At 36.8% G+C, this 12,519-nt stretch overlaps 1 protein-coding gene across 1 annotated transcript in view; it reads left to right on the forward strand.

Moving 5' to 3' along the window:
- The window catches only part of MetRS-m (Methionyl-tRNA synthetase, mitochondrial), a 58,858-nt gene that overhangs the window by 30,240 nt on the left and 16,099 nt on the right, over nt 1-12,519 (forward strand). The window contains exon 6 of the mRNA XM_074175716.1: nt 501-695. Coding sequence (XP_074031817.1) covers nt 501-695 — 195 coding nt within the window. The remainder of the gene's footprint in view (nt 1-500; nt 696-12,519) is intronic.

Raw genomic sequence — 12,519 nt, forward strand, 5'->3', positions numbered from 1 at the left:
GATGAATGCTTTTATTTTTCTATTTTAAGTATTGAAATCCAATTGAAGCAATTCTTGATAAAATATCGTGATAGCTTCACAAATGTAAAAGTGAATAAAAATAATGTCAGACTTGAGACTTGAGGTTTGATTTTCTCCCCACCGAGGCAGTGATAGTAAAAAAGTTGAGAGATTTTCCGATTCAATGAGCCTGAGCGACATTTTGTCTTCGAACTCCAACTATGGAAAATTGGTCCTTGATTCGTTTTCATCGTTCCACTCTGTATACATTTTTTATTTCTATATTATAAACTGTTAGTAAGTAAGATTGTATCTTCGACAATGAGGCATATGTTGGATGGTTAATTATTCTGACCAACTTTATGATTTTCAAAAATGCTATTCACCTTTAGAAGGTTACATTATCAACCAGTAATATGAGCTGTAATAAAAAAATTAGATCTCTACGAAAATTGCAATATTGCATTGCATGTTTGTAATGCGTTATTCTTAATTTTCAGATTACAGTGACACGAAAATTTTGCGGATACTGAATTCGGAATTGGCAGACACTTTGGGCAACTTATTGAATAGGTGCTGTTCACCAACGCTAAATCCCAGACAAACCTTTCCTGCTATCGAATCGTCAGCATTTGATAATGTTTCATCCTTAGAGGTGACTAAGAAACTTATTGAAAGCGTAACGCAATTACCAGGTGAGCATGTTGAATTTTGTGTGCTATTGGATCATTTGGTTCAGTGTTATAATCATTTAATCTATAATCCTAGAGGGTGGTACAGCCAATCCTGTCCTATCCTCATTTCCAATCGAGCGTTATCTATTACAATTATCTTTCTCCAAAGAAGCTGTCCAATCCTCATCTTTATGCGCAACAAAATCTTTCGGTTCATGGTTACCCGAACAACAGTGAACCGGAGATGTGCAGTGTGGTGGAAGACTAGTAGCAAAACGGCCAAGCTTTGACAGAAGAGGAGAAGGAAACTCTGAATAAGACATAATTCAGTCCTTCAGCCAAACCCGCATAGTCCAAAAAAGAACTATTTCCTAATGGAGTTGGAGTCGAAGGTTCGACCAGTTTGTGGATCCTGATTCTTACATGATGGGGGAGTTTCTAACTATATCGATCGACGGTAGGGCAGTGAGTTTGCAGCCAAAGGGTCTGCTCAATCAAAGCAATTACTGTTACATCAACTAGATTTTGCAAGCCCTGATCGCATGCACACCACTCTACAATTTGCTGAACAACAGCCTGAGCACGAGAGATAGACGTTTACCACGGTTATAGTTGGACTGTGTCGTTTTGTGGGGCAGTTTGACTACTTATCTTTCAAAATTCCAAGAACGACCAAGCATGAGTTAATTGATTTGGTTAAATTTTACACTGAAGATGGAAAACCTCCTGTTGACTCCGCTATGGGCAATGATTCAAATGATGAGTGGAAGGTGATAGGATCGAAAAATAATGGATATGTAACCAGAAGCACCAACTATGCCTGTACACTGATAAGCGACATCTTTGGGGGGCAACTAATGACCAGTTCTAAGCTTGGAAGCAAGTAATAACATGCGAACCTTCCGTTATCTACATATTGCATTTGAAATTTTTCGATTGCACGGAAGATTAAAACAGAACTATTAAATATTCATCAAAACAACATTCAAATCCAATTTCTTTGGGCTCCCTCACATATCAGAATAGAGAGCAATGAGAAGGCCGATAGTTTTGCCAAGGATGCCACAAAACTTCAAGAGTGCACAATTACTCACCTCGACATTTATTATAACGATCTGAAACCGCACATCAGTAAAGCCATAATATTTAAGTGGCAGATGAAATGGAATATATATATAAATCAGCGGCGGCTCGTCAGAGGAGGCAAGGGAGGCTTAGCCTCCCCATAAAATTTGAGGCTATTCATCGCAATAAATTCAAAGATATTGACAAATAATTATGATTATTGTTTTCTAAAAATGCTTGGGTATCATTACTTCACCATTAATTTCGAATATAAATACATAATATGCCCGAAAAAACAATATCATAATAAATGCCATACGTTGCAAGGGAGCCAACAAAAAACATAAGCTCCGCGAGACCGAACCAACTAGCGATATATGTCCCGATTTGTAATTTCAGTTGCGGAAATTGTAGCGTTAGAGGAGGCTAGCCTCTAGTTGGTCTCCGTTACTGTACGAATGCATTTGTTTTTTATTTAATTATTCGGACGGGATGCCGTAACGGACCGGGACTGAAAAATATTTCGGTAAATCCTTTTAGTGTTTCTTGATAATATTTGTGTATAAAACAGGCAGTAGTGTTTTCTTTCAATTTCAAGGTGTTTTTAGGTTTCCACTTTTCGTTAATTTTTTTTTCCATTTATTATGGATAAGTTGGACGAAATTAAAAAATCTGACGATATAGTCGATTGGTTGCTGACAAATAATTTTAAGTCTTTATTTTATGATAATAAATTTTACATCATTAAAACTCTGGGAAGGCCTCAACTGAATTTGATTTCAATTAAAGCGGCAGATAAACGACAAAATCGAGGATTTAATATTAGTTGGTATGATTAATGCGATTGGTTAACCACCTCCATTGAACGAGAAAAACTTTTTTGTTGGCCATGTGTTTTATTTTCCGTACAAACCGAATACCAAACGTGGTCTAAAATAGGATACTCCGATTTAAAAAATTTACCTCGTTCTACAGAAAGACATTTTAAATTTAAGGAGCATATATTTTCGTCTTGTAAATTAAAATTGTTTAGCAAACAAAATATAGCGACAGCTTTAGATACAGGTCAAAAAGAGGTCATAATTTCTTTTAATGATCAGGTTGAGGAAAATCGATCGAATTTAAAAAGACTTATCGATATTACGATTTATTTGGGTTCCCAAGAATTAGCTTTTCGCGGACACGATGAAACCGAAGATTCGATTAATCACGGCAATTACAAAGAACTTTAATTGTTATGGGGCAAATATGATTCACAATTTAACACTTTTTTAAACGGTAGCGTTTTTTCGGGCAGCTCAAAAACCATCCAAAATGAGTTTATAGACAGTGTGGCATATTATTATTAAGTAAAATATAAGCAAGGAGATTGAAAGTGTTTCTTTTTTTGCATGAAAAATTGATGAAACTACCGAAATTACCTGTACATCACAATTTTCAATCGTTTTCAGATATGTTAAAGATGGTAATGTGGTAGAACGTTTTGTGGGGTTTCAAACTGTTTCATCTAGGCGCACAGTGAGCCCAAGCGGGGATTTCGGGAGTTACTAAAGCGCGGCAGATTAATATACAGGGGGATACCTTGTATCCGGTTAAGTACCTCCACCAAATATGAGCCCCATATATAAGGCCGCCTGTGAGGGATAAAGGATCAGATTAGTAAAAAAAATTGATCATCAGAAATTCTCGAGCGCGTCAGATTAAGGTAGGGTGAGTTAATTACCTGCTAAAAAGTATATATTCCAGTAATCTGACAATTTGAGAGTGACGTAAAGAAAGGGGAGGGCAGCAAAGTTGTAAAAAAATAACGTCATTTCGACATTCTCGAGCGAAGCTAATTTTTTTTATTTTGAAGGAAATAATTCAAGGATAATGGAAAATATATAATCTGACGATTTCCGCAAGCCGAAATAACAAAAATTCGTCGATAAAGTTAAATGCGCGCAGCTGTGTGATACCTATATTTTCCTCTCCGAGTTTCTATTCCTCTATTCTCTATTAACTTTTTTCTATCTATTACTCTCTCACTCCGTCCCCACTCTGAATTCTGTTGTCATGACGCCATCACAGCTGATCACAGAGACTCGTTATTGATGAAGATGAAGATGATGATTAATTAATCAATTAATTGATGATTGTAGCCGTTACTACGTGGTAGAAAATCATAATGAAGAAAAGAGAAGTTGAACTTTTTATGTTTTTCACCACTTTTAACCATTACGTACAACTACCCACATCATGCAAACGATCAGATTAACATACCAACATTATTAAAAATACGTAGGACATTGATGCTATCAATATCTGATGCGCTCGAGTATGTCCATGCAACAGTATAGCCGCTTCCCCACCGATAAAAAGGTATATATTATATAACATTTTTTTCTTCTTATCATAATATCTTCTATAATATCAGATTGATTCAGATAAACTCCTTTTATTCATATATTTCATAGTATTCTATATACTTTTCAAAAGTATGAACGAGTGTGATCTGAAGTTATTAATCTATTTTGGATTGCCTAGAATACCTTCTCATAATTTGTCATCAACTCTCAGGCCACTAATTCATTTCTTTATTTATTTTTCACCGTTTCATTCTCATTTGAACTGAATAACTAGCATTTAACTACTGTTTTCATTGTCATGTTAACCTCTCTGATTTCTTCTGTAATGAAAAGTATACTATGCATAAGATAAATCGTAGTATGACGTAAAGATTCACGAATTAAACAACAACAGAACTTGAACTTTTGCATTTTATGAATTCGCCAACTTCTCTATTAAATTCGATTCGAAAGCATATATACGAAAATATTATCTCACAAAACTCCAATTTCTCGGAACTCCTTTCATAAACTCACTCAAATGTGGTCAATTGGACAGCCCGATTGTGTTCTGTGCAATTATTTTCTTCTCCAGAATTTCATTTGTCGTCCTTAATGAAATTCCAGGTGCGTTTTTCCCTTCACGTCATTAAAACCGACAAAGAATCTGATTAAGGAATTCGGGTCCATGCCGTAGATAGGTCGATCCCTAGCTTGTCTTGAATGTTTTGTCGTTCGGATGTTTAGGATGTCAAATTTAATTCGTGTTTTTCACTAGGTAGGCCATTCTTCGGCGACAATGTCGTAATGAGCTTTCCAAGTTTGCAGGGATTGCTTCTCCAAGCCTAAATAATGTTTTAGATTGACGTGTCGCATATGAAAGCTCAGTGGGCTTTGGTATGTTATCATCAGGTGGGTAAAACAACTTTCCCTGGAAACTTCACGACCTGGTTTGTTAACTCTCCTCACTATGTGTGCTATGTGTTGAAGGCACTTTGTTTCACAAAGTGCCTTCCTATCTGTTCATATAATGCACCAGGCGATGAAAAAAGAACTTACATTGGACAATGGTATTATTACACTTGAAATCGTTTTTAGCTCCTACACATACCTTCCACAGCAACCCTTGGAAAATTTGAGCAGATTTATGTGTAATGTATATATATATATATATATATATATATATATATATATATATATATATATATATATATATATATATATATATATATATATATATATATATATATGTATATAAAAAATGAATAGATAAGTACTCTTTGATCATTCCCATATTGATTTCAATTTAAGAACCACCGGTATACAGCTGTTTCAGCCTATTGGGCATCGTCAGTACCGGGCACGCGGTCCTCGATTGAAGACAAAATGAGAAAAAACCAAGAAAGTACTTTAAAAATAGCTGCGTATACGCAAGCGAAACATAAGTGGAACAACCTATTGGTGTGACACCCAAGTCAACTTGCCAAGTTTTTAGGTCAGTTATATCAACTCGACGTGAAGACTCGAAAAATGAAGCATCTCTATTGGAGTTTGTACTTCTCCCAACAGGGTGGCCGTGGACTTTTGAGTTTGGAGTGTCTACATGACAGAATGGTACTGGATACAGTCTGTAAAGTCGCCGGGAGTTCGGATCCCCTTCTCTGCATGGTCCGTGACCATGAAAGAGCAGCTCTTTAGGGCAGCTGCCCGAGTAGCTGATGACCTCGGTATAGTTTTCGACACTGAACGAGGTGAGCACAACTCTGTCACCGAGTTGGAACCCGTTTAGCAGAAAGATCAGATAAAAGGCGCAGAGATCATCTTACTTCTGCGGCAACACAAGGATAAACCAATGCACAGGGTCTTCTTCAATAACATTGGAGACCTTGGCTTATCAAAGCGGCTGACGTTCGCTTTTTTCAGGTTGAGTGGTCTGAAGTCGGAAACTGAGGGGTTCATCATGGCTTGCCAGGATGGTATCTTCAACACCTTAGTCTACCGCAGTCGTGTGATGGGTATAGAGGTTCCTGACACAAGGTGCAGGGCCTGCCGGAGGCGCCCGATACCCTAATGAACTTGCTATCAGCATGTGCAGCATACGCGGCCCTAAGTGTGCTATATTATCATCTACGGCACTCTTACGGTATTGACGAGACACCGGTGTTGCCCTACGCTCCGGGGGATATTGAATCCGTTATGGGGAACGATAAGTGCCGACTTTATTGGAACTACTCGTTTCCCATTCTCAGGCTCATGCAAGCTAATAAGCCTGATGTAGTCCTTCTCGACCACCAGAGCAAAACGATATTTGTCGTGTAGTTTTCAGCTCCTGACGAGATAAATATCGTCAGAAAAGAAGAGGAAAAACCGATAAAATATCGAAATTATCTCTTCGAACTCCGCAGACTCTATCCAGATCACTCTGTCAAGATGATTGTTCTGATTATTGGAGTCCTTGGTGGAATGCTGTTCTCTCTACCATTCTATCATTCTTGGCTTACTGCGCTTGCTCATGATTCTCGGACCCAATGATCACCTACCCCACGGTGTGGGGAGTGGTCATTGGTTGACAAAGCTGGCGCGCCCTGGCTTCGGGGGATAGGGCCTGACCAGCGCACACTACGGTGAAAAAAAATAATAATTATGCTTTATTGTTTACCATAACATAAAATATTCTTCAGATTAGATAACGAGGTAAATGAATGGATTATTCTAAGTCTTAAAACCAATTCTTCCACATAAACCATAACAAACATAAATAAATATTCCAGCACCAGGATTTGAATAGAACTCAAATATAATTACCGAAATGTGTTTTTATATTTTTTTGAAGGTGTGAATTGATGTAGACAACTCGGGAACAACCAGGAGATTGCCGTGAAGAAATATCTGATACGTAAATTACCTTTAATAAATTTCTTTATTGTGTACAGGAATATGGATCATATTTTTTCTCCGAAGATGCACATCCGTCCTGTATATAACTTTGCCATATAAAAATGCGGGATTTTTGAAATTTAGTATTTTTTAGTCAAAAGTGAGAGCGTGTTGGTTCCCTGGGGAACACCAGCGTTGATGGTGAAAGTATTCGAGAGATATCCATCGACAGCCACTTGCAGGGAACGTTCTTTCTACATAAAAATAATCCGACAAGCTAGCTATAGCATCGAAGTTTGGCCAGCAAACTCTCATGCCACAGACGGTCAGAGGCCTTAGAAATATCAAGCGCAACAGCTCTTGACTCTCCATGTTTCTCTATTATGTTATCACAAATATGGGTGACATACAATAGAAGGTCGCTTGTTGTTCTTTGTTTCCGAAAACCATATTGATTATCGCTAAAGATGTTAAAGCCTTCCAAATATTCCAGGATATGGTGGTTTACGACTTTCTCCATGATTTTTAATATCACTGAAAGCAAAGCGACTGGTCTATAGTTCTGTATCTGTAGAGTAGGGAGGGTGAGTGTAAGCCCACGCACTTAGGCCACATGTGACCCATTGTACATCCTCCCGAGGAGTTGTCCTCTTAGGTCATCGTCCATCCTGTCCTTTCCAGGAAGGTGGACAGGTCGCTGGGAGACATCTCCTTTATATCGGCAGGTGTAGGCCAAGACTCGCCGAACACACACTCTTTTATGGACGATAACTCCGGGCACTCGCACAGGACATGCCTGACAGTCCCATCTTCCTGTTCACACATCCTGCATAGAGGTGTGTCTACTAGCCCCATATTATGGAGGTGTTTCCTTAGTTGACAGTAGCCAGGCCAGGGGTCTATAGTTATTTGGAAAAGTTTTCTAGCCTTTTTCAGGAGTAGGGCTGCACTCGAGCAATCTTCCAACAAGAAGGAAAACGCCCTTTCTTGTACGACAGGTTGAAAATTCTGCAAAATACCGGTTCATTTGCGCACTTTTTAAGTACAATGACGGGCACTTTATCAGGGCCAGAACCCTTGTTGATATTGAGCTGTTTCAAAATTCGTCTGACTAGACGCTGTCGAAAAGTAATTTCCAACGTTGTGGCAAGCAGTTTATCCCTTATTCTCTGATTGTGAAGTTCTTTGCTTTCATTTATCCTAAGTTTGCATCTGTTGCGCACTTTTTAAGTGCGCAAAACGAACAAAAAAATTAAATTTCAACACCCTGTATCTCCGAAAGGAAGCATTTCAGGACACAAGTTTTTATAGACTTTCTTTATTAACATTGTCTCAGGAATACAACACTTGAATATTTTAACGTACTCATGTTACACCCTGTACAATATTTTTGTCTAGCTATAAGATATTTGAAATCTATTGAAATCATGCGAAAAACTTTTTTTTTAATTTCTAGAATTTGAAGTATCTGGCAGAAAGTAATATTTTTTCAGCTGATAGTACCACTTTGAATTACATGTGACTCTCAAACTTTCGATTGTAGATAATTATCAACAGTTTGAAATGTCGGCGATAAAAAATGTTCTCTGGGGTCATCCAATGAATAAACCATTTTTCCGAATGAAATTAAAACAGGCATATTCATACAAACTTTCATAAATTTAAAGTGGAGAAATATGTTCACCCTCATAAAACAAGCATTCAAATTCATGTGAATGGAATTTACTTCGGGAAAACCTCGGAAAAATTGATATAATAGATTTTTTGGCTCTCAAAGTAGAGCAAACAACTGAACGTGAACAAATTTGGAAACTTTGTACGAGAATGGACTATTTAATTATCTATTTTTGCTTTGGGGTTTGGTTACGTGATGATGGAGCTACGTTAATCCTTTCAGTGATCACGTTCTCCGTGATATTCGCAAATTCTCAGTAAGAACCCGGATGAAATTGTGGTCACTTTTTAGTGCGATGGAAAGGATTGTAGTTCGAAAAATGATAATGATCGAATATATATTACATGGAAAATCATTTCATGATTATTGAAACCGTTGAATATACAGTGTGTAAAAGCCAAATTGAATATATTAATTTTTTTGGTTACGGTACATATTTTAACAATATCCCGATACACGTCTAATTTATTATTAATTATTATTAATTATAATTTGACATATTTCAACGGAAAAATGCTACCCTTACCTTCAACTCCCGTCGAATGACAGATGCAACCGCTAATTTTTTAAATGGGAAGTATAGGCTTGTGATATATCAAAAATGTTATATATTCAAAAATGTTATCGCTTTCAAGTTTCAACAATTAAGATAAAATAAATTAAAATCATGTGATAACCGAAATTCGATAAAATACACTCAAAACTTATTGCAATATACTCAAAACTTATTTCATGTTGAGGTATTAATAATAAGAAAGTAAGCAAAAACCATATAGCAATGTTCTTTTTAGATGGCATCCTTTAAAAAACTGTAAATAAATTTCTGTCGCAACGTTAGTTTGAAACGTCTTGTTCACTTGTTTACAACATTAGTTGTCAGTATTTTAATTTAAGTTTAAAGTTTGTTAACTTCAAGTGTGACAAATGGTTAGATTAACAGAAATGCATAAAATAACAGTTTTACAAATGATTGGTTACGGTGATAAAACCCGAACATAACAGGAGAACTTCATGAGAAATTTCCTAATTTACCGCCCATATCTCAAGGAAGATTAAGCAAACTAGAGAAGCAGTTTCGGGAGCTTTGTCATGTGGGACAAATAAAAAAAGCAGCTGCCAATGCAATGAGTGATGAACTCAAATTAGATGTGATATTTGAGTTTGAGGTAAACATCGAGTAGACAGGCATCCACTACATTCAATGTTAGCCATACAAACATATTGTAAAATAATAAATAAAATGCATCCCTATAAAATGATACCTCCTCAGGAGCTCATGAAAGACGATTTTGACAGAAGAACTTATTTTTGTGAGCAAATGATGGACATGGATAAAAATATCATCCAATTAGAAGACGTTATTGTAATGTTTATTAAAACGGCATTGATCATAAACTGTCTTTATTTTTGCCTTCAATAGAGGAATGCAAAACATCAAGTACAGAAAAACGCATACCATCGATATCATGAACAGGACCGTACTTACTGTATATATGACAGTTATGTTTTCCGATGTGTACTTTGCCTCTTAAAGGTCATGCTAATCGGCAAAATTGCCGCTACTGGTCAACGGTAAATCCTCTCTGGATGAGAGAACACACGCAATGCCACCAAACGGTTAAGGTTTGTGCAGGGATTGTAGGAAACCATATCATTGGTCCCTTTTCCACTGAGGGCAACTTGAATGGCGATAATTATTTGGCACGACTTCAAAATGATGTCATTCCAAGTTAAGCAAATTTACATCCAGATCCAGGAAACCCTCAAGTTACAGTGAATACGATATGGTTTTAGCAGGATGGAGCACCACCACATTACCAAATTGATGTTCGGCAGTACCTCGATACAACATTTCCCAATCGGTGGATAGGGAGGCGAGGATCAATTGAATAGCCAGCGCGATCACCTGATCTTTCATCAATAGATTTCTATTGATGGGGATATGTAAAGAGCTATGTGTACAAAACTAAACCTTTAGATTTGAATAACTTGAAAGAACGAATAACGCTTGCGATTAGGTCGGTCACGCCTGAAATGTTAAATAATGTTAGAAGACAGTTTTATTTGAATTTAGGATGCTGTCAAGATGTTCGCGGTGAATATTCTGAACATCTACTTCGTTAACATCCATAGTGTTTTTTCGTATTCTACATTTCATTACGTTTTGCGTTACATTTTAGTTTTTGAGTGTATTTTATCGAATTTCGGTAACCACATAATTTTAATTTATTTTATTTTAATTGATGCAATAAATTGGAAAGCAATTGAATTAAAAAAAATCAGGTTGTACCTGTCATTCGAAGGGGGTTGAAGGTAAGGGTAGCATTTTTCTGTTAAAGAATGCTAAAATATAATTTACATTTGACGTGTTTCGAGATTATTTTCAAATATGTACAGTAACCGAAACAATGAATTTAATCCATTTGCCTTTTACACACTGTACAACTCCATCCATGGGATATAATTTAGGAAATTAACTCTTGCTCTTCTTTTGAATGAGCTTCTCAAAATATGTGACACGGGAGTTACATTAAATATTGTTGGATTTTTTTTATCAACACATTTAGTGGAACATGGGCTCTAGCAGGTTTTACTCTAGTCACTTTGATATTTTCCTCTCATAACATATTCTGGTCGAAATTCTGGTCGAGATATAATTAATTTACATCCACAGTAAAACCACACAAATCATAGTCTGGATCACAAGTGTCATTTCATCGAAAATCTGACCTGCATTTGTTAATAGCAATTTCAAGCAATACGGGTTGGAAAATTTAAATAGTTCTCAGTGATGTAAAAAAAAGAAGATGATGGGATTCTTTAAGAAGAATGGTTTATTCATTTCCAATTTCATAATACATTCGATTGTTGATGAATTAAAAAAAATGGGGATCTTCCATAAACCGTTCAAATGGTAGCTCCAGAATCTTTCGTAAACGCACACACGCCTCTGATGATGTTTGCCGCAGTAGCAGTCGAATCGTTTGGAAGACTACTAGCCCCATATTATGGAGGTGTTTCCTTAGTTGACAGTGGCCAGGCCAGTGGTCTATAGTTATTTGGAAGAGTTTTCTAGCCTTTTTCAGGAGTAGGGCTGCACTCGAGCAATCTTCCAACAAGAAGGAAAACGCCCTTTCTTGTACGACAGGTTGAAAAGTCTGCAAAATACCGGTTCATTTGCGCACTTTTTAAGTACAATGACGGGCACTTTATCAGGGCCAGAATAGGGAATAGGTCTTCCAATAGGGACTTCTGAACGTTGACAATTGATAACGTAAATCTTGTTGAAGCTACATGTGTCAAATTAGTTGGCATATATTCTGTCGGTTTTGTCAAATTACCATGTATGGATATAGCATTCAACAACATATGCAAATGATGAAATTGTTTCATCAAAAAAGGTGTTCAGGTGTTAAGGAAACATACCGCGCACTTTGCCCATTTTACGGACGCCATAATCGTCCTACAGACGATTATGGCGTCCTATACGCAATGTGAGCTTTGTTCTCGTTCTAACATCTGAAACTGTTTGGAAACTGCGCAAGACATGATGCGTACGAACAAAAAAATCTCACAGTCCGAAATAGTCTCGGACACTTGTTCAAACAAGAACGCATTTTGAGGAGACCATTGTGCCACCTATCGTATATACAGGGTTTAACTAAATAAGTGTTAAACATTTAAGAAGGGGATTCCTCATCGAAAAAAAGATAGGATCTTCCATATAAAGAAATTTCATTGGTGCATGTTATTGTTAAGATACAGCCTCTTAAAGGGGGTACATAAAATTTGTATAACAATTTTTTTGACAAGCACTAAAACAGTTACAATATTGAAATTAACCTGACGTTTTGTACTACCAAAAAGACACTTAGCTAATGATTTATTTGGTTTACCCCAT

Source organism: Leptinotarsa decemlineata, unplaced genomic scaffold (assembly GCF_025532065.1).
Source record: "Leptinotarsa decemlineata unplaced genomic scaffold, Ldec_3_MD MMD2_tig00001064_RagTag_RagTag, whole genome shotgun sequence".
Lineage (NCBI taxonomy): Eukaryota > Metazoa > Arthropoda > Insecta > Coleoptera > Chrysomelidae > Leptinotarsa > Leptinotarsa decemlineata.